Raw genomic sequence first — 23,459 nt, 5'->3', positions numbered from 1 at the left:
GACCAAACATATAGATTAAATTCAAACTATGCAAGAAAGAATAGAATACCACGTGAAGTACACGTAAAGTTTGTGAAAAGATCAACAAGAGATGAAATACTGCGAAGGGCCAGTGAAGAACCAATACAATACCAACAAAAGGAAATTGCGGTATTGAAACCAGATACCTTGGAGAATAAGAGAGGGGAGGAAACAATATCAATTTTTGACCACTAAACTGATTAGAAAAGGAGTGAATTTCAGATGGCTGGTACCTGAAGGGATCCTGGTCAATTGGAACTCAAGAAGACACAGACTTGACTCCATCCAAAAAGCAAGAGAATTCCTTGAAAGACATATAATCTTCTTTGAAGAAGAAGCACAGGGACAAGATATAAATGAAGAAAAAAGTAGAAAACAGAGAGAGAAAACACCAGAAGAGGAGAGTGAGCTAAGTGAAGAAGAGAGTCAGAAAAAGGATACTGAACAAGATTTGAACAAAGCACAAAGAAAAAAAGAATACCAGGGCAATAAAACCTAAATACAAGTAAACAAGATGGAGAATGAAATTGGGATCTTCTCAGTGAATATTAACAGTTTGAATGCACCAAGAAAAAGAAATCATGTTTTTTCAAAACTACAAAAAACTAAAGCAGATATAATCTGTCTTCAAGAAACACACATTAAACAGCAGCATTACAAATATCAAATTTACCCGAAGATTGGGAAACTCTACTACTCAGCCACACCTTCTATTCAAATAGACATAAATCTTGGTTGAGAATAGATATGAATTAAAAACTGAAATACAGGAAGTAGAAATAGAAACCAATATTTGGGCAGACGATAACCCAATGAAAATGCGGTGGAAAGGAGAGAGAAAAGACAAGACAAGATGGACTTTAAACCAGGGAATATTGAAGGATAAAGAATTTGTGGAAAGAACTAAAAAAGAAATGAAACTCTTCTTCAAAGAAAATAAAAAAGAGGAAACATCCCTGGAAACAATTTGGGACACAGCTAAAGCATACTTCAGAGGATTGGCCATATCATATATAGCCAAAAGGAATAAAAGAAAAAACCAACAACTTACAAAACTGAAAGAAGAACTTAAAAAACTGGAGCTAGAGCTACAAAAAGAACCACAGAAGAAAACTCTTAAAAATCAGATGGAGATAGTGAAACATAAATTAAACTTAATAGAATCAGAAGAATTAGCTCAACAAGTTAAAAGAGCTAAACAAAATTTCTTCAAGAACGCCAATAAACCTGGAAGATGGCTATCCTATAGGTTGAAAAAAGAAAAACAAAAAAGACTGATAACAAAGCTATAAGATCAAAACGGAGACCTCCAATATCAAAAAGAGCAAATAAAAAAAACTAAAGAATATTATGCTAATCTCTATGATACCCAAGAAATTTCTCTTGAAAAGATAATACAATATATCAAAAAAGCAAATCTCCCTAAAGGACCAGAAAACATTAAAAAATCTCCTAAATGAGAAACTAACAATGATGGAAGTAACAGAAGCAATTAAAAAACAAAAAAATGATAAGACTCTAGGACGAGACAGACTACCAGTGGAATTTTATAAATCCTTCCAAGATATAATAAGCGTACCAATAAAAGAGGTCTGCAATGAAGTACTACTAGAAGCTAAAATACCCAAGACATGGCTAGAAGCATACATCACTTTAATACCAAAAGAAGATGCGGACTCCACACATATAAAAAAATTTAGACCAATATCACTGTTGAATGTGGACTTTAAAATCTTTGCAGTAATTATAGCGGAAAGACTGAAAAGGTTTTTAATGGAGTTCATCCATTCAGACCAAAATGGATTTTTGCCAGAAAGACAACTAAGGTACAACCTAAGGATAATCTTGGCTATATTAGAATATTATGAGGTACATTCAGAGAAGCAAATGGCATTAATCTTTTTGGATGCCCAAAAAGCCTTTGATAATATGAATTGGCAATTTATGATACAGCAAATAAAAGCTATGGATTTTGGCAAAAACTTTATAAATGTAATTGAGACAATCTATAATGAACAAATAGCTAAAGTAATTGTAAATGGTGAACTGACGGATAATATTAATATTAAAAAAGGCACAAGACAAGGATGTCCGTTCTCTCCATTGCTATTTATATTAACTCTGGAAGTATTAAATAGGAATGTGAGGAATGACCCAGAGATTAAAGGCACCAAAATAAAGGACGAGAGCTATAAACTACAAGCATTTGCAGACGATTTGGTGTTTATATTGGAAGACCCACTGGAAACAACATCGAGATTACTGGAGAAAATCAATGAATTTGGAAAACTAGTGGGATTGAAGATAAATAATGAAAAAACTAAAGTCATAGTGAAAAACATAACAGCCAAGCAAAAAAATCAACTCTCAAAGATGTCAGATTTACAAATAGTTAAAAAAGTCAAGTACCTTGGAATATACTTAAATGCCAGATGTGTAACTATAAAAGAAGATAATTATATGAAACTACTTAATCAAATAAAAATAGACCCAGAAAAATGGAAAAACCTACAACTATCACTATTAGGAAGAATTGCAACAATCAAAATGAACATTTTGCCAAAGCTACTTTTTTTGTTTCAAACAGTGCCAGTGAAAATAGAGAAAAAATACTTTGACGATCTAAATAAAGCGATATTAAAATATATTTGGCAAGGGAAGAAAGCCAGAATCAAATTAAAAATGCTTCAAGAATCCAAGGAAAATGGAGGATTTGGTTTACCAGACTGGACCTTATATTACCAATCATCTGCTCTAACCTGGCTGAAAGAATGTATTACCCTGAAAAACAAAAGACTTTTGTACTTAGAAGGACATGATCTACAGTTGGGTTGGCATGCCTTTTTATGGTATCAGAAAGTTAAAACTCATAGGTATTTTCAAAACCACTGTGTTAGAAACTCCCTGTATATGATATGGGAAAAAATGAAAATGTACACAAAAATACCAGGATGGGTTTCACCCATAGAAGCATTTGTCCATCCCAACCTTTTGAATTTTGGAAAAATTCTGACTTATACAGATATTTAAGACATAGATAGGAGATTAAAGCCAAAACAAGATCTTATAGACCAGGGATTAGATGCATCATGGTGGTCTATAATGCAAATACAATCAAGATATGAAAGGGACTTAAAAATGTATGATTTTTATAAAGAACAGACAACTTTTGACCAAGTAATGTTAGCGTTAGATGATAAACTAATTAGGAAAATATATAAATTCCTTCTAAACTGGAAAATGGACGATGAACAGGTCAAAGAAACGATGGTTCAATGGGCACAAAATTTTGGATACAATATTGACTTTGAAAGGTGGCAAGAGCTGTGGTCTAGAAACTATAAGATGACAATGGCAACATCCTATAAAGAGAATTTATATGAAATGTTTTATAGATTGCATTTACCACCTGATAGATTAGCTAAAATGTACTCTAATGCAGTGGTCCCCAACCTTGGGCCTCCAGATGTTCTTGGACTTCAACTCCCAGAAACCCTGGCCAGCAGAGGTGGTGGTGAAAGTTTCTGGGAGTTGTAGTCCAAGAACATCTGGAGGCCCAAGGTTGGGGACCACTGCTCTAATGGGTCAAGTAAATGGTGGAAATGTCATAAAAAACTGGAACTTATTATCACCTTTTGTGGACCTGTGATAAAGAAAAAGAAATGGAAAAAAAAATACATATATGGCTTCTTATAATAATCAAAAAACATGTACATTTTAATCCAGAACTATTTCTATTAGATATAATACCAGAAAGTGTTGATAAACAAAATGTATATTTAATATTGCATATTTTAACAAGAATTAGCAAGAATTATATATGCACAGTACTGGAAAAAGGAAGGAACACCTACAAATCAAGAAATAATTAAAAAGATACTGGACTGCGCCAAAATGGATAGACTAACACTGAAAATCAAAGGAAAAGAAGATACAAAATATTATCAAACATGGGACTTGTTCTATCAATGGTTAGAAGGACGTTGTATAGATTAAGAGCGTAATGTGTATGGTAGTTGTTTTAACAAATGAATATAAGCTGTACTCAGGTGGCACGATGTTAAATCAACATGGATGGATTTTATATAATTTTTTTTAAAAAGATCTGTCTCCGTGGCCTGGTCGTGGTTTGGGGAATCCTGGTCTACAGGATAGACCATTGTCTATCTCTTGTGCTCACTACCATTGACACATGTCAAAAACACTTCTGATCGTTGCTTTGTGTTTAGGTATAAAGTAGTTAACTAATGAAAAGAGGATTCAGCTTCCAGGATTTTCCCTTGCTTGGTGTCTTTTTGTGAATGGTAGTGAACACAAGAGAGTATCGTGTAGACCAGTGGTCCCCAACCTTGGGCCTCCAGATGTTCTTGGACTACAACTCCCAGAAGCCTACACCACCACTTCTGCTGACCAGGATTTCTGGGAGTTGAAGTCCAAGAACACCTGGAGGCCCAAGGTTGGGGACCACTGGTGTAGACCACTGTCATTGCTGCCATTAATGTTGTCAACACTCAGGCTACCCTTTGCTATATAAAGCGTCACTCAGTGATGGGGGTCACTCAGTGATGACAACTGTCCTGTGGCTCACTCTTTTTTTAAATCTTATTTATTTTAACCCTACACTCAGGCATTTCTATTTTCTCATCATACTAATGATGTGCTCTGCGGGTATCTAGAGACTACAGTGGTGGCCTAAATTGACTTTTAAACACCTGGATTACTGTGGATTATTGGAGCGCAAAAAAACGGCATAAGGGGGAAGAAGAAGAAATGACAGTGGACTGCTTCTAACTTTCTTCCCAAGGTCGCTAAACAACCGCGACTAGATCAGATGGACTTATTTGTGATGGAAACTGTGAGTCAGCTATAAACACCACTTGAAATAAGTTCTCTGTTTTGGCTACAGATTCCCAGGAATCTAACGAGAAAAAGTCTCAATTATTGAAACCCCCTCTTACTGACTTGAAAACAGCAGGACCAACTATGAAACAAACTGTATCTATTCAAGCTGGTGAAAGGTTAGAAACCTCAGAGGAGGGTGAAGATGTATTGACCCTGGTGGATAAGGGGTAATAGATCTCCAGCTATTGAGATTAATGGGGAAGCACTGCACAGCTACAGGGAAGACAGTGAAGGCTGTCTTTCAGAAAATCCAGCATATTGCTGATCAGCTGGACTCCCTATAGGACTTACTAAAACAAAAGGGAAAAGAACCTTCACACTCCCATATCCAACAGCTCCAGGCACAGGGGAAAAGTAAGGGAGCATGTCCCAGCAGAGGGGAAATGGCACAAGGCTCCTTTGAACCAAACATAGTCAAAACGACCAGAGAACTAGTCTCCCTGGATAAGCTGGAGTGCTTGACCAAGTCCTTGGAAGAATCCCTAGTAAATTGAAGAGGTTCCCAGCTGTGCATAGCTTAACAATAATGCCAGCAGAAGGGATGATACAAAAACCTAAAATTGAGTCTACTCTAGAGCTCTTCAAGGTCCAGGAGAAGACTTCCAGCTTGGGCCACAAGTGGGGCAGCATTGCAAAGCAGGTAAACAGTATTACTCAGATGGTAACTGGTCAGGACAAAACTGAATCACCATCCAAGGACTTACTGATGTAACTGGATATTGATGGAGATGAACTTGTGGAAGAAGCTGGGACCACTTGTAAAGATTTTACACCACCCTGCCGGCTGATCCTTCATTGATCATTGAATTCTCCACATCACCCTCCATTCCTTTAGCTCCCTTTGGTCTGCATCAGAGCATCTACCCACCACTACTCCATTCCCAACATTGTGGGAGTGGCGCAAACCCATCCAGGAAAACCCACAGCGGATGATCTGCTACTTCATGACCCATTAAATTCACTTCCAGAAGCCACAAATCTAGACCACCTTACAAAGGAAATTCTTTCATGGAACATAGGCTGGAAGCGTAAATGTAAAGATAGCTCATTTGTGAATTACATCAAAAATTATGATATTGTATTATTACAGGAAATGTTGGCTGTAGACCAAGTACTGCTGGGAGGGTCTAAGGTGTATTGCGAACCTGCAATTAAGGTCAATAACGAAAGGGAGACCAACTGCTGGCCTAGCTGCAGTGGTTAAAACTTCCTTAAATTCAGAGTATATTGAATTGCCTCTCTCTCTCTCAGTGTCATCTATTGACTACAGTGGACCCTGTACTTACGGAATTAATCCGTATTGGAACGGTGGCTGTAGGTCGAGGCTCCATTGACCTACAATGCATTGAAAACCAATTAATCCGCAACCGGCCGTTTTTGTTCCGTTTTTGTTCTGTTCCATTTTGGGTTTTTTCTGGTCTGTAGGTCGATTCTCCAGCTGCAAGTCGAACCTAAATTTTGCAGCCAGAGAAGTCTGTAACTCGAAAAGTCTGTAAGTCGAGGGTCCACTGTATTAAGATTTGTACTCCTAACAAAGTGTTGATTCTAGTCAACATATACATACTCCCAGGTCTTAATAATCTACAGTGGTTTCAACAGTGTAACTCCTTAACCAAATGAGAGGAGGTTCCCACTGGCTGAGTTCATCTTGGCAGGTGATTTGAATGCCAGGGTGGGAAAAAGATGATCTAATATTTCTGAAAGTGTTAGATGTGGACTGCGATACTTCCCTTCCTGCCTGTTGCACCTTCAGCAGACAGTCCAAGAACCATGTCTGTAATACAGCAGGAGTCTCAATAGCTAACCTGTGCATTCGCTTCAATTTAATTTGGCTAAATGGTTTAGCAGAATTCCCGGATGCAGGGGAATACACACATATAGCCACCCAGGGTTCTAGCGTCATTGATTATATTTTGAGATCATTTTCTCTGAAACCATGTGTGGCACATTTCACCATCAGTGATCACCTCTCTTTGTTTGCAGATATGGTCTTAGAAGTCAATATGAGGGCTGCCTCCCTCACTCTACGGAACGAGTCAGCAATTGGGAACAAAATTAACTGGAGGAACTTAACAAAAGTTCCAAAAATTACTGTCAAGGAACGAGTGTAACAACAGTTTGATTTCTTTAATGAATGTGGCAAAACCTTGAAAACTCATAGAACAGGTTAAACAGTATAAATACTTAGGTGTTCTTTTTCATTATAAGCACTCTTGGTCCCCCACTGAAAAATGGCTATAAACGCAGCTAGGATCACTACTTAATCTATTCTGCGTTTTTACTATAATTCAGGAAATCAGTTTGTCCCAGCAGCATTACAAGTTTTCAAGTCCAAAATTATTCCACACGCCCTCTATGGTTTCCCAATTTGGGCAAGTGCAACAGCTCGAACAGCTACAATCCCCCTTCTTATGCAAAGTGTTAGGACTACCTAGATGTGTGCCCTATTCGGTACTCTGTCTGGAGTCCAGAGTATCTTTAATACAGACTGTAGCTTGGTTGAGATCATTCAAATTTTGTTTAAGTATCTATTACAATTCAAACATAGACAGTTTATTATACCAGCTTCTGTGGGACTCTGTCCCACCTTTTGGGTCAACGGTCCACTTGAAAAATTGAAATCAATTAGTATAGATAGCGACTACCTTGGAGCTCTAAGTCAAGCGCTAGCTTTCCAAATTATTTTGGATATTGAATTCCAGGACCTTTGTAGTGCTGCCAATAAATTCTGTTCACCATTGTTTTTCCATATTCCTCCTAAAATGGGTAAACCTTCTGCCTACCTTTCCTTGCGCAAATGCCCCCAAAAATGTAGGGTTTTTTCTTTGGCCAGATGAAATGTCATGCTTACTGCTATATTATATGGCAGATTTAATGCAGTTCCATATTCTGAAAGGCACTGCCCATGTGAACAGGGGGTGCTGGAAACCCTTGTTCATATGTTTTTGCACTGCCCATTTCACTCAATCTGCCAAACAAGGTTAATAGCTCCAATTTTATTAAAACTAGAAGGGAGGTCAGATATGGATAAAGTTCACTATATGCTGATAGTCGAGATGACTTACATTGTAGAAAGATAATATTGTTAAGAGAAAACCACTGTTCCTTTGAGGATGTCTAACACTTTTCCACCCTCTTGATGCCTATATATGTAGTTACCTAACAAACTACTATGACTATGTCAATTTTTACTTATGCCAATAAAGGTTTTATCTATCAAGCTTGGCATCCTTTTTCTTGCTGGCAACATATGTATGATATTGAGTAGGAGAAGTACAATATCACACATTCATAAAATGAAAGTTATTTGAAGATTTGTACAGATCATAACATGTCACCTTCTTATTTAAGTCTACATGTGATAAGATAGCTTTTGTAAAACCCAATATTATTTATTAGTAATTCTTTCCTGCAACTTTGCTATTTTACTTTAAATTTGTTGTTCCCTATTGGGGAGATTAAAATATTATTTTTCACCAGCTTCTACTAGTCAATCAAATCCAGACATGATGTCTTAACTGTCTTACTTTGTAAGTGACTAAACACAAAATGCCTTTCTGAATCTCCAGTGTACCTCCAAAAGGTACTATAGGGAAATTTATCACAATGGAGGAGCACCCTATTTCTCCTTTAATAAATTGTAAATTAGCATTCTTCCTGCTATATTCTTTTTTATCTAAAAAAAAAAAACTTGCTGTTCTGTCTTAGAAGGACTGCAAACCAACAGTTTTATTCTGAATTAATATCCAGTGGCTGGAATCCTATTGCTATTGGTGCAAGGTTTGTGTAATTTGCTGCAGCTGATTGATGAGGCCAACCTGTCACTTTTATTGACATAGTGTTCTTGGGCTTTGGTGTGAGCTGCATTGCAGCAAAGATATGCTGTGTTCCTTTACATCTCTCCTTGTTGCAAAGTATTACTGACTGCCACATGGTGTACAATATTGGTTGAACTGGTAGTGAAGTGAAGTGGAGACTTAGTATGGCTTAGATCAGTGGTCCCCAACCTTAGGCCTCCAGATGTTCTTGGACTACAACTCCCAGAAGCCTTCACCACCACCTCTGCTGGCCAGGATTTCTGGGAGTTGAAGTCCAAGAACATCTGGAGGCTCAAGGTTGGGGACCACTGGCTTAGATGAAGACTGTGTGTATATGCTTATGAATGATATGTTCCCCTTTAACATGTCTGAAAATAGTGACTGGTACTCATTTAAATACATCTTCAAAATTCATTCCTGTCTATTTGCATTCAAACAAAACTCAGGATCCCCATTTACCTTTGTTAAACTATGCATCCTCATTAGTATAATTCATGACATTATAGCAGCAATAATATTTTTTTTAAAAAACAAAGATAACAAGTATCCTAGAGAGCCAAGTGCCTATAAATATGTCCTTGGAAACTTTGGTCAAGTTACTTTCTGTTTGAAAAAAAATGCAATATTGTTTTTAAATAAGAAATTTTTTCAAAAAAAGAAAACTCCTCACATACAGTAAAACAAAAATTACTGATTGCTAAGAAACCTCTCTTCACTGAATCAACAATTCCGCAATTAGAAGTGAATTCAAACTGGCCTGTTCATTAGATAGCTTCGTTGGTATTAATTTTTTTTTCTCCCTCTCATGTTTTTCCTTTTCTGTGTGCCACAATGCAGGTGAGAAGCCCCACCAATGCAGCATCTGTTGGCGATCATTCTCCCTAAAGGATTACCTAATCAAACACATGGTGACACACACTGGTGTCAGAGCCTACCAATGCAGCATCTGTAACAAGCGCTTTACCCAGAAGAGCTCCCTGAATGTGCACATGCGGCTCCACCGAGGGGAGAAATCCTATGAATGCTACATCTGCAAGAAAAAATTCTCCCATAAGACCCTGCTTGAAAGACATGTGGCTCTCCATAGTGCTACAAATGGAACACCTACCACAACAGGGACTGGTGCAAGGGCTCTTCCCACAGGAGTGTTGGCTTGCACAGAGGGAACCACCTATGTCTGCTCCGTCTGTCCAGCTAAGTTTGACCAAATTGAGCATTTCAATGACCACATGAGAATGCATGTTTCAGATGGATAAGTAAAATCTATTCTGTTATGAACAACAACAAAGCCCAACCAGAGAAACAACAAGAAGCTATGGCACTAGAATTTGATATTTTTGTTTGTTTGTTTTTACTTCTTTGTTCATTTTATTTTCATTTCATTTTTGTACTACATGAAGAACTGTTTTTGCCTGCTGGTACATTACATTTCTGGAAGCTGGGTGAAAAGTAATTAACCTTGCCTTCCTTTGATGGTGGCCTTAAGGCCAGATAGTGCTTCAGGAGATCTACTGGTTAGATCTCTAGCTACTGGCCTCTAAATACAACCCTTCTTTACTACAGACAAAACTTTTAAAAATATCTTTTTGTCACTTGTGAAGAGCACTACAAAACAACAGCAACAAAGAGAAATATATTATGAAATCTACAAGGCCTACTGTCGTAAGTACACCGCTTGCAGTGTTTCAGTGGACAGATTCACAATTCTGACCACTTTGGACTTCAGAGTATCCAGTTAAAACTGTGGAATAGAACTAAATGGTTAAGCAAAAACCTCAGAAAGTGAGCCCTATAATATAATAATCGTTATTATAAGAAGGGCTTTGGAGAAGGGCAAGGGAGTTTGGGTTGGATGGTGTGGAGTCCCTGCAGGATGGGGAAGGAGAATAATAGATTCCTCTTGTGGATTGTGTTCCTTTCCACACATTCTGATTCATAGTCCCCATCTTCTTTCTCCCTGATTAACCATCTTTCATCAAAGGCTAGAAAAAATTAAGTAAGAATGAGGTGAGCGAAGATGGCTTTTTCGTAATTTATTCAGTATCTGGCTGAGTCCAAGGCCTCAGCATAATCATTGGGACTTTATCAAAGAAGAAATAGCAAAAAGAAAAAATTTCAAGAGTTTTTTCACCTAATGTTCTAGGGACAAGAAAGGATTAGCTTCCACAGGTGTTGGGAGTAAAAATCAAAAAGGCTGCATCAAGGTTTATTCTTGTGGAAGAAAGTAAAGTATGACATGGGTGGGAAGTAACTAAAAAGAGGTCTCATGATTTTTTTTAATTCAATTTTTTTATAGAGGGACAGAGGTGGTGTTTACCAGATAGAGTGCTGATTTTTTTAAAAAATATATTTACCACAGTATTTGTGTAAAAAAATGAAAAAACAAAATTGTAACCTTGTTAAAGTAATTTTTGTTTTCTCTTGTTTTGCATACACTGCCACTAATATCTGCTCAGTTGTGTAACTATATATCTGTGTGCATATATGTCTGTGTATGTGGATACACATGCACACACACACACACACACATATGTAGTGCACATATATAACTTACAGTAGATGAAGACTTTTAAGATTAGGTACAGTATCCTACTTCCAAATAGAAAAGAGCAAAGGAGAATGAGGTTATCCTTATGGTTGAGTTCAAAGAAGACAAAATATGTGTCAATTTATTTTCTGTTGTTTTTTTCCTGTGCTTTTATTAGTTTGAACATAGCAACCAGAGAATAGAGTGATATGTGTGATTTCTTCCATCATATTCTTTCTACCATACAGTATCACTTGAAAAGCTGTTCTGAAAAAAAAAATCCTTAAGCTTGTAACTACAGTCCATCTAAGATTTAGACAAGAAAGAATCTTTTCTGAAATAAGATACTCAACACAATTTATCCAGCGGTAGGAATGATAGAAAATGATTTTGTTCATAAGTTCTGGGAGACTTTATATAGTCATTCATTCTTATACATCCTACTATTCTATCTCTAATTTTCCATTGCTCTATGAAAAATAGATCTGCACTCTCCAATTTACTTAAATGCCAAAATTGCTATTTTTCCTTACAAATACAAGTAAACTTCCCTCTTTTTTGTTGTAAAAGTTTAATGGGTCACTCTTTGTGTTCTTTGCTCATCTGAACCCAAGTAAGGCAAGCAGAATAAATGTCAAAGAGCCTTTCAACTTATTTTCTTGTTGATGATGTCCTCCCTTTTCTAGAGGAATTTTTGAGAATACAAGATAATCAAATGTTTTCAGAAGCTCTGTTAAATTATACCAGCACCTAACACAATCTAGTAAGCTTTTGCCCTGTGTTCAGTTCAGGCAGAAATTATCTAACAGTATCATGCAAAATAAGGGACAAAGAGGAGATATTTATATTGATTTTAATGTAACTCTTTTTCAACCAAGTTTTCTTAGATTGAATTCCTATTCCAAAACAAGTATGTGGGGAAAAGGTCCGTGGGAATTACTTAGGTCTACTCCTTGTAAAATTTTCGAAAGCAGGGTGCCAAGTTTGTTAGAATCTGTACATTTTACTAGACACTCCTTCATACCGGATATCTTCTTTGAAGCTCACCTTGTGATGAAAACATAGTTTATATAATGCAGTGCTATCCATGTATACTCAGAAGTAGGTTTCATTTAGTGGGGCTCTCAAGTATAGGGTTTGCAGTTCTACTGTATTTAGTTTAGCTGGGATGAAAGTATTAAATAATAAGAAGCTATTATCAGATTCCTAAACTAACAAATCTGCATAGAGTTGTTTACAAAATCTTAACTAGTTACATTGAGGCAGCATCCACAATGATATTTTTGACAAAAGCTGACAGGAGGCTAAATTTAGTTGTTAGTCCCAACCAGAGTAGTCTCATTAAATTTTGGGACTTGCACTAGCTTAATTGATCCCATTCATTATGTGGGCCTACTTTAGTTAGAACTAAATGAATTTAGCCTACTGCTGTAATGATATTTAAATTGTATAACACAAATAAAGGGAAATATACAATTCACACATTTGATTTCAGCAATTTAGATGCTGCTTTACTCACCAGTCAAGAGAGTAACATTAAGCAGAACAAATTCCTGAAGATTTTAGACAAGAAAAAACCCAAAATAAACAACAGAAAACAATTTCAGTGTGAGGTAATTTCACATGGCTGCCTTGACAATTCAAAAGTCATGCAGAATGCAATTATAAAATGAAATCTCCCACGCAGAACCACCACAGAACTCTGAATTAATAACATTTATTTAAAATGGGATATAAACTGTGGTATTCACAAACCAATAGCAAACATTAGGTGCATCAGAAGGAAATATATATATAGGGAAAATGTGGAGAAGGAATTGCGCAAAATTATATGACAGTGTCATTGGGTCATCTTCATTTAATACAAGAGTTTGATGAAATGACAGTTTCACTATAAATTAAAGCAATACCTAGAATGCTTTGCTGATGGTTTTATATAGCCCATTTGCCATATAAAGAATACAGAGGAGGTAGTTGTTAATAATTTAGATAAATTATAAAGATGTGGTCAAATAGCCAAAGAGATTTAACTCTGATGTCAAAAGAGGTACAATCAATCCTTGGATCTATGGGATCATTACGTGTTGGTAACAGAAGTATTTGGAAAGGGGAAAAAACCATTTGGAATGAAAATTTCTATTTTAAATTATTTCCCAAATCACACAAATACCATATCTAAAATGAAAATCTTTATTAAAATACATTATAATCTGATGTTTGGTTCCTAATAAGTGATTCCCATCAGCAGTGAAGACATGGTTTACATGTTTCTCAGGTAAAAATAGGGCTTTGCTTGGTGAAGGAATAGTGTAAATCACCCCACCCCACACCATTCTGGTTCTCTAGAAGTGACAGATGTTTTGTGTGCTCCATGCAGATACTAGTATCTACAGCTGATAAAATAATGCCACTTGACCTGAAAATGACAATATGGCCACTCATAAGATCTCCCCATAGAGTGCCTGAATGTTAGTGTTCATGTTAGGTAAATCATGGAAAGTAAGGGTAATTGTACTATTCTTCCACCACATGAAACTAGTTAGTTCAAAATATCTCAACTGGGGCAACAGAAATTACAGCTATTAAATTTAAAATGAATAACATGCTGTCTAAACCAAAACATGATTTCTTAACAGTAGTTTTAAAATTAGACATAATTTACAAAGAATACCAATGGTGTTGCTGCAGCAGTAGTTTTGGTTGTATGGTCTCTCTGAAAAATACTGCATTTACTTTGTCTGCATTTACTTTAGATAACTTTAATACTGCATTTACTTTAGAAAACAATTCACCTTACTTGTTCATAGTTATTCAAACTTGAACAGTTCCTGTTTGACAGGTAACTACTATCTCCAGCTTTACTCTCAAGAGGTCAGTAGTCAATGTTTCAAGGGAGAAAATAGAAATCCAAAAATAATATGGCTTTATAATAATTTTTTTATGACTTAGATATTTTACTTTTACCCAACCAGAGTTAGATGTGCTTATCCCAGTTAGCCTCAGTACCCTTACACATATGTACCTCTATATTAGGGCATAGTTTTTTAATCGTGAAAATATAATCAGAATTATCCTTTGCTTTTCTGAATCCTAGTAATGTCCTTATTTTACAGACTTTGTAAACATAGCCCTCCATAGCCCCAAACTCCTAATAATGTCATGTCTTACAGACTTGGTAGCACAAAACATTGTTATTATGTGCCATCAATTTGATTCTGACATATAGTAACCCTACTTGGGTTTTTGAGATATGTGAGAGGTTCTTTAGTGGTTTTAATCTGTCATCCTTCATTGAATTTCCAAGTCTAAGCAGGGATTTGAACCCTGGTCTCCAGATTCCTAGTCTGACATTCTATATACCACATCACACGGACTTTCACAATAACACAAGTATTGTGTTAAATGTTTATGTTTAAAATATATTTGCACTGAACCTAACTGAACTTCCATTACTTTTAATTATTAAAGGGCTCAAGAGCAGCACCAAAATAATCTTCCATTTTATATTGTTTGAAGTCATCTCAGTGAAAGTTTATAATCTGGGAGGAACAGAAGACCAAGTCCAAACCTTGGCATCTTTGCTTTTTAAAAAAGATATGTGTGTGTTTTTGCAAGTAAAATAAAGATGAAGGAATTTGTTCCATTTGATACCACAGAGTTATCATATTATAGAATAATGAAGTAGGCAGTGTCAGGTTATCTCCACACATAAACTTCTCATGTTTTATGACTTCATGCTTTTTCACATCTTACGATGTGCATGAACACTGGATGCTTAAATGACTGGCATTTCTGCTTTTTTATCTGAAAGGCATATTACTTTAACAAGCTAGGTAATATGAACTGAACAGCAAAAGTACTAGTAGCCTGTGTGTTGCTCTCCCCAATATTGTAAAATGCAAAACAACTTTTCAGTCATCAAAAACTGTGGCAACAGTACCAGGAAAAAAAAAGGATTCTATGACTCATGGAGCCCACTTTATCATGCACATTGGCACAGAGGTTTTCTGGTTTACTGAATGCATTAATAATAGAAGTTCAGCAGATCAGCTGTACTAAATTAGTATATCCAGTACTTACGTAAGGCTTGTAGATAAGCTTTTAAATGAGCATTCGAATTAATGTATAAAATAAGTAACAACATAGTAAGTGTCATATAGATTTCATATCTGTTAAAAATGCTGGAACTCAAGAAGTATATGAACTTTGCATCTGTGTGCACTGAGTTAAAAGGACAGTTCAAATACACCCATTTGGCTCTATTTAACCGCCAAACCCTTCCCCATCCTGGTAATAAAGTCTGAACTTGCCTCCATACACACAAAGTTAGCAGTGGGTGAGTTTCCCTAGACCTAATGGAGGACAGAAGAAGAAAAAAGTTGATCGCTGTTGAGAACTGGGTTCCTAGTTTCATCATGCTTCCAATTACATTAGAACCATGATAGAGCCTAGAATCCTCACATGCCATAACCTCACACAAACCCACTTTCTCATATAGGGAAACTCTTTCATGGAGGAGCCATTTTTCCATTGCCATGGCTATGTTGGGCATAGTCACAGTCACAAGTGGATACTGCATGCAGCACTGCACAGATTTATAGTTCCCTTGACTCATTTTCATTCCCAATCTGCCACTTCATCCTCCATCCATGCCGCACACCCTCTGTGCCCAATATAAAATTAGGCTAAGATTCCGCATCCCTAAATTCATCAGTGATGATAAAAAATAGCTAATATAGCATCTTTGATTAGTCTTTAAACTGCTACAGTAATAGCATTTCAAGTGTCAGAATGCCTGGACAATTTTATTTCTACGCAATGCTGCTGAGGTACTCAAGGAAGACTGCAGCAACAGATGTTTTGTGGCAATACAGATATATGCTAAAATCAAGCTAAGCACAATCAAGAAAGATTTATCCCTGTTTGTAATTAATTTAGGAATTCCACCCTAACACCCCACATCCAAGCTTGCAACAGAAACTAGTTAGTATGCCAGTATCACATGTGGCCCAGTAACTTCTAGTGGTGCTATAATGCTACATATTCATCACCACATGTGAATATGAAACAGTACACCACTCAAGAAGTTCAAATGCACTATACCTGGAATGCCAGGCAAGTGTTTTTGATAGAGACTATTAGTACGAAGTGCCCCCAAAGAGAACTGGATTGCTCACAATATATTTTAAAACTGCTGATTTAGTCAGTAAATAGTATCAGTCAATGCTGTTTTAAAATAGGACACTGTCATGTACTTTTGATGCAAAATCTTTAATTTCACAGAAATGTTTTTGGAACATTTGATATTTGGAATGTATTTCAAACTATGTTTATAAGCATCCAAACTTTTCTGAGCAGCCTGACTACCCAATAATTGGCCCCCTTCTGCAAGAAATAAGACTTGGAAAGTGAAATATGTGGCAGCAATTAAAGTGAATAATGTTAACATTTCTGAACATTAAAAAGCATGTTGGTCAGAATCCTGTTGGTGTTTGTATAAGGTTTCCATAACATACCACATCAGGTTATCATAACTTGATAATTGTGGCTAATTGACAGGATACCAGAGGGTGTCTCAATATCACAATCAGGCAAGTAATCTGGTATATAACTGAGGGGCACCCAGCACCTCATCAGTTTGTTAACAACTAGTTGCAGCAAGTTACTCAAAACTTATAGAGAAACCAAGAGACTGAATAAAAAAGTAAGTAAAATTATAACCCATTTGAAATCTAGCATTTTATCCTGGTTATATTTCCATGGAAATTAAATAATTCATAGAAAGTAGTCAGTTTGTCTTATAGGAGGAAAAATCCAAAATAAAAAGAAAAGTAATTCAATTAATTACTGTTTTGCATATTTTGAAATACTTTTTATGATGTGGTTGAGATTATAGACAAAGGTAAATGATCACCAGTTTCTGAACATAAAAATACACTCCTTTATGGTTTTGCAGACAATGAATTTCCCTCACTGAATAAAATCAGCCTGCATTTACAAATCCCTTTATGAAGTTGCTTTATACAAAGATCACTGTCTGTCTAGCCTAATACTGGATATTCTGACAGCCAGACACTGTACTGATCTCAACAAATGTCTTTTCTGTTACCTACCAGTTGAGTCTTGTAGGTGCCTGGAATTGACTCAGGGTAGTCTGGGTCATGCAAGCCAAATACTTCTGCCTGCTTCAGCCCCTCTCCTTCCTGTTGCTGCTCCTTTTAATTACAACTGTCTAAAATATCCAAAATATTAAAGAGAAAGAGGGGAGCATTTTGGAGAATCATACCATTAAAAGTGGAAGGAGCAATCAATAATATGGTATTTGTGAAAATAGTATTCCAGCTCTGTCTACTGATTGACTTAAACTTAGTTTCATAATGTTCTTAAAAATTAGTACTGTAATAAAATGCCCAAGCTGTTGACAAAATTAAATGGGATTTTCTTTGGGAAGCAGTTATTTTGCAGCCTTATGTAGGATTGCTGCCTTAAAATAATAAAGAGGTGGAGTGTATTATTTTTTATACCTACATAAAGATATATGATTTTCAAATGTTCATTCATTTGTACGATATGCTGCATATTTTATTTTAAATTATAGGACAATACAGGAAGGGTTAGGTGATAGTACAGGAAGGTTTCAGTGAAGTATTAATGCTACTGTTAGAGTAGTATTCATATATTTGCACTGCACTGTGCCTGCTGGGTATCAGTCAGCAAACTTGGACAGAAATTATGCTTCAGACTATAAGACTTTTTTCTTGATGTATCTTGATATTAATTTTGCAGCTTAAGTCTCTCATTTGGTTATGTGTCATTCTATTAATTGTTTATTTGAATCAGAGTAGGAAAGGTCTGAGGGCTCAGAGCCACATTCAGATCCCTGTCCGCTCCCTCCCCCATGGACCACTGCAGTCCCAGAAATGGTCAAAAATGGCATTTTTGTTGTTATTGTTTTTTAAAGTCAAATACAAGGTTCCCATACTAGTATTTCCATTTTCCTTTGGGGAGGTGGTTTTGCCTGGTTTTTGTTTTGTTTGTTTGTTTTGCAAGGTGCCAGGGTAATCTTGGCTCTGCCAAGCCCTGAAACAAAAAAAAGAAAGAAAAATACTCCTAGAAGTCTATTTTTAGGGGGGGGGGTTGAAAATTTTGTCTGGAATTTGGGGGCTCCGAAATGGCTCTGGGGTCTGCAGATATGTCCCACTTATGATCTCCCTGGAGTTTTCATAATATGGACAAAGGAGTAAGGGCCAAATCAGATGTGACTGTGATAAATTTGTATATTCTATCATGTATCTTCTCTAATCATACAGAAAGTAGACAATGCATGGGAATTGTAGGACTTTCTGCTTACAGTACTTCTCCACAATCTTTCTCAGTACATATCCATTTTAGTAACAGATCTGTCAGAGTAGCATCTTGTTTGACATTAATTTTTATTTTGTAATACTACTGTAGGAAATTCATTTATATCCTTTTCTCTTTCTTATTTCTTCTGATATAAAATAAGCATTGCTTGTAACTGCCCATGTATTTTTACAGTGCAAACATGTAAAGCTGGAACAGTACAGATTCCTCTTTCTCTATAACTATTTAAGGGCTGAAACTTGCCTTTGATTTACATTATTGGAACCGAGTGTGTTGGCAAGCAGAAAGATATTATCAACAACAGAATTTCGTTTGCTTTAGCATCTTATTATTGCTATAGTATTGATGATCTACTATACCAAGGAATTAGTATAGTTGCAGAGTTGTAACATGGCAATACTGAAGCAAATTAAAGCTGATGCTTCAATTCAAACAAAACAAGAAAAAATGGCCTTTGTTAGTATGTGTTGCTGCTAGGCCTAGTTCAAATGAGTCAAGCTTCAAGTACAATTTTCTAATACAAGAGAGTAAGAATAATATTTAGTCTTCTTTATACCCAGTACATTGATGATTTCTATCTATTCCAGTATTGCAAAAGTCCTTTCACAGACTTTTATAACTTGAAAGCTATTGACCAGTATCTAGTTGCATAGTTCCACCTGCACAACAGGAGTTATGCCACTGGCATAGATTGGCACTAGTTAAAGATATCTTTTTTCAGTTTTAGGGTTTGTGTAATTCATATGCAATGAAGTCATGTGTACCCCAAAATTTAAAAAAGGAACTCGTTAATTAGTGGCAATCTGCCATGCAGGCAGAGCTATGCAACAGAATGCTATTATTAACATATTCCAAGCATAAGCACTTTGAGTACTATACAATTACAGTAGGACCCCCTTATTCACTAGATCAGTATCTGCTGGTTCACTTATACACAGTCTGAAAATATTAAAAGCAAAATCCCCAAAAGATATATATTAAATGATGAAGTTACCAGAATAGCCACTAAAGGGTGCCAGAGATCATGTTATCTACTACAGTATAGCATTTGCTATTATAATAGCATTCCCGATAATCCATGTTATTCAGCATACATGGTGGTGGTGGGGCTTGGAACCAATCTGCCGAAGATACAGAGGTCCCACTGTACTTAACTTCCTGCTCAGTAACTCTCAGTTTAATTTCAGGTTATTACGTTTATCTGAGACTTGTTCCATCTAGATTTTATTTTACATAATAACTACATGGTATTTATATCCTCCATCCTGATGCCGAGTTATTTCCAGGGTCTCTGACATATAGCATTAAACATTGTTTGGCAGGAAGCAATGACCTTCACAAAGAATTCAATAAGTGTATACTTCTTGAAATTTGACACCTCCTTCCCCAGTGCTATGTATTCGCTTATTCTCACTGAACGTTGAATATTCTTGAGGACATTGTACATGAATAAGACCTCCGGGGCTAAATCCAATCCCAAATAGACTAGTACTATTGAGATCTATTGGGCTTAAATAAGTCTTGACTTAAGTTCTATTCTTTTGTTGTGTCTGCTCTAACTGGAATTAACAAACGGATTTTACTATTTATATTTAAAGGTAAATAGTGGTTGAAAGTTTGTTTATGGAGATACCTTTTATTGTAATGTACTTGCCACTGTGAAAACTCATCTGCAAGAATATGTGTATGGTCAGGGTCAGCTGCCATCCCACCTACTTTTTCCTCTTACTGTAATTAGAAAAACAGACTACAGAGGTGAGTCTCCTGCCTTTTGCACAGACTTCCTTACTGGGGCCCTCTGCATACATATGAAAGGGTAAGAATAATTGGCCTCTCCTTTCTTGCATCACAGAGGAGGATAGGAAGGGTAACTAATAGCTTTTGTGTTGACCCTCAAGAAGGGAAATGATACTCCATCTGCTCCTTTGTGACATATGATGTATGACAAAGTATTTTGAGGCATTATCTGAGTCTCATGCTGGATTAAGAAGAAGGAGAGCAACAAATGAGCTGTAAAGTCAGAGCATAATACAACTATGGTATCTTGTACCTAATTAATCCACATGCAGGAGCATCCACACATGCATGCATACTTCTGTGTTATCTTGTGTACTTTTTAAAAAGTTTATAGTTACTGAAGCAGGCCAAGATGATGATCCCAAAATCCAAGTATCAAGTCCAATATTGTGACACATCTTTTAAATATATACCGTAACTGTACCCCCCCCCCACAACACATACACTGTTTAACATGAAAATAGCCAGTTTTCAATACCAGATTTCTCACCACTTCTAGTTTTCATTTTCTGTGGTCAGGGTTGGCCATTTTGGCGGTCTGTGTGATTCCCAGAGGAACAGAAAACTGGATCCTAGACCTTCCAGATTTAGCTACTCTGGTGTAGAGATGCAGTCAGAAACTTCTAGCCTTTTTCCTATATACCTTTTTCTAGGAAGGCAGCATCACTGAAAAATTGGAGCTTGTTCCAAGTAGTTGTGAACAGAATTGTTCTTTTTGGTTGAAATGTCACATATACTTTTGTCATTAGTTCCATTTAACTTTGTGGAACTTGCTTCAAAAATTACAGGATTAGACTATCAGTTGCTCTAGCAGAGGAAGAATGGCCTACAGATTTTATCCTCCCACTCTCAACCTCTGTCCAGTTTCTGCCCAGGTTTCTCACCACATAACGTTTGCTCTCTGACCAATAAGGAATAGTATATTCATGTGTCAATATGTTACTCCTGCAAGGGGGTAAAGTACCTCTTCAATCACATTTGGCTATTAAATGCTCATGTGTCAGAATCCCTGGAAAATTTAATTTCTACCCAATGCTGCTGAGGTACTCAAGGAAGACTGCAGCAACAGATGTTTTGTGGCAATACAGAAATATGCTAAAATCAAGCTAAGCACAATCAAGAAAGATTTATCCCTGTTTGTAATTAACTTAGGAATTCCACCCTAACACCCCACATCCAAGCTTGCAACAGAAACTAGTTAGTATGCCAGTAGCACATGTGGCCCAGTAACTTCTAGTGGTGCTATAATGCTACATATTCATCACCACATGTGAATATGAAACAATACACCACTCAAGAAGTTCAAATGCACTATATCTGGAATGCCAGGCAAGTGTTTTTGATAGAGACTATTAGTACGAAGTGCCCCCAAAGAGAACTGGATTGCTCACAATATATTTTAAAACTGCTGATTTAGTCAGTAAATAGTATCAGTCAATGCTGTTTTAAAATAGGACACTGTCATGTACTTTTGATGCAAAATCTTTAATTTCACAGAAATGTTTTTGGAACATTTGATATTTGAAATGTATTTCAAACTATGTTTATAAGCACCCAAACTTTTCTGAGCAGCCTGACTACCCAATAATTGGCCCCCTTCTGCAAGAAATAAGACTTGGAAAGTGAAATGTGTGGCAGCAATTAAAGTGAATAATGTTAACATTTCTGAACATTAAAAAGCATGTTGGTCAGAATCCTGTTGGTGTTTGTATAAGGTTTCCATAACATACCACATCAGGTTTTCATAACTTGATAATTGTGGCTAATTGACAGGATACCAGAGGGTGTCTCAATATCACAATCAGGCAAGTAATCTGGTACATAACTGAGGGGCACCCAGCACCTCATCAGTTTGTTAACAACTAGTTGCAGCAAGTTACTCAAAACTTATAGAAAAACCAAGAGACTAAATGAAAAAGTAAGTAAAATTATAACCCATTTGAAATCTAGCATTTTATCCTGGTTATATTTCCATGGAAATTAAATAATTCATAGAAAGTAGTCAGTTTGTCTTATAGGAGACAAAATAAAAAGAAAAGTAATTCAATTAATTACTGTTTTGCATATATTGAAATACTTTTTATGATGTGGTTGAGATTATAGACAAAGGTAAATGATCACCAGTTTCTGAACATAAAAATACACTCCTTTATGGTTTTGCAGACAATGAATTTCCCTCACTGAATAAAATCAGCCTGCATTTACAAATCCCTTTATGAATTGACCCAGGATGGTCTGGATCATGCAAACCAAATACTTATGCCTGCTTCAACCCCTCTCCTTCCTGTTACTGGTCCTTTTAATTACAACTCTTGTTCAATCACATTTGGCTATTAAATGCTCAGTGCAACTTCATAAGACCACTTTTCTGACTTATCCCCTATTGGTAGTGATTGCATCAGAGTCTGGTCGAAAAGAAGTGAAGGAGATCAAGGAAAGAAATAGCAGTAACATCCAGGATGACATTCAAAAGAGTTTAAATCAGAAGAATGAAACTATTCTGTCACCAGAATAAATGAGTGTTGAGCACAGTTTTCTGTCTGAAGTGCACTATTAACTAGGAATTTCCCTGTTTCATAAAGCATACATTGAATAGATGTGTGTATATATGTATATATGTGTACACATACAGTTATAGCTTCATGTTAATCTACAAGTGACTAATGCTCCTGAAACCAATGTGGCCTTTGCCAATGTCTTTTTAAGAATGAATGTTTCTATGTAATCTTTCAGGTGCATATATTATCAGGTGAAGGAAAAACTGGTGGAATGTTTTAGTGTTGTCCAACCATAGACTTCATATTTTTGAGAATCAGCCTCCCTGAAGTTATACTATTCTTTACTGTTAAGAGGGCAGGTGAGCAAATCAATTAAGGGAGACAATTCTATAATCTTAGAATTGTTTTTTTTTTATTTCAGAATTATTATTCTTCACTTAAGGTTTTGTGACATAGATCTCCCTCCCCACAAAACCAAGTCTCTTGTGTTTGTGGCATTCCCCCCTTTTTAAATAATACGAAACTGAATGA

General features: G+C 36.3%; 1 protein-coding gene across 13 annotated transcripts in view; it reads left to right on the top strand.

Moving 5' to 3' along the window:
- The window catches only part of ZBTB20 (zinc finger and BTB domain containing 20), a 675,920-nt gene that overhangs the window by 636,685 nt on the left and 15,776 nt on the right, over positions 1–23,459 (top strand). For all 13 annotated transcript variants that reach the window (XM_072993815.2, XM_072993818.2, XM_072993813.2 and 10 more), the window contains one exon: positions 9,579–23,459. This exon is cut by the window's right edge and continues 15,776 nt beyond it. In XM_072993815.2, the coding sequence (XP_072849916.2) occupies positions 9,579–9,997 (419 nt within the window). In that variant the 3' untranslated portion in view covers positions 9,998–23,459. The remainder of the gene's footprint in view (positions 1–9,578) is intronic.

This window comes from Pogona vitticeps, chromosome 3, assembly GCF_051106095.1.
Source record: "Pogona vitticeps strain Pit_001003342236 chromosome 3, PviZW2.1, whole genome shotgun sequence".
In the NCBI taxonomy this organism is placed as follows: Eukaryota; Metazoa; Chordata; class Lepidosauria; order Squamata; family Agamidae; genus Pogona; species Pogona vitticeps.
This window is presented reverse-complemented; position numbering and strand designations above follow the sequence as displayed.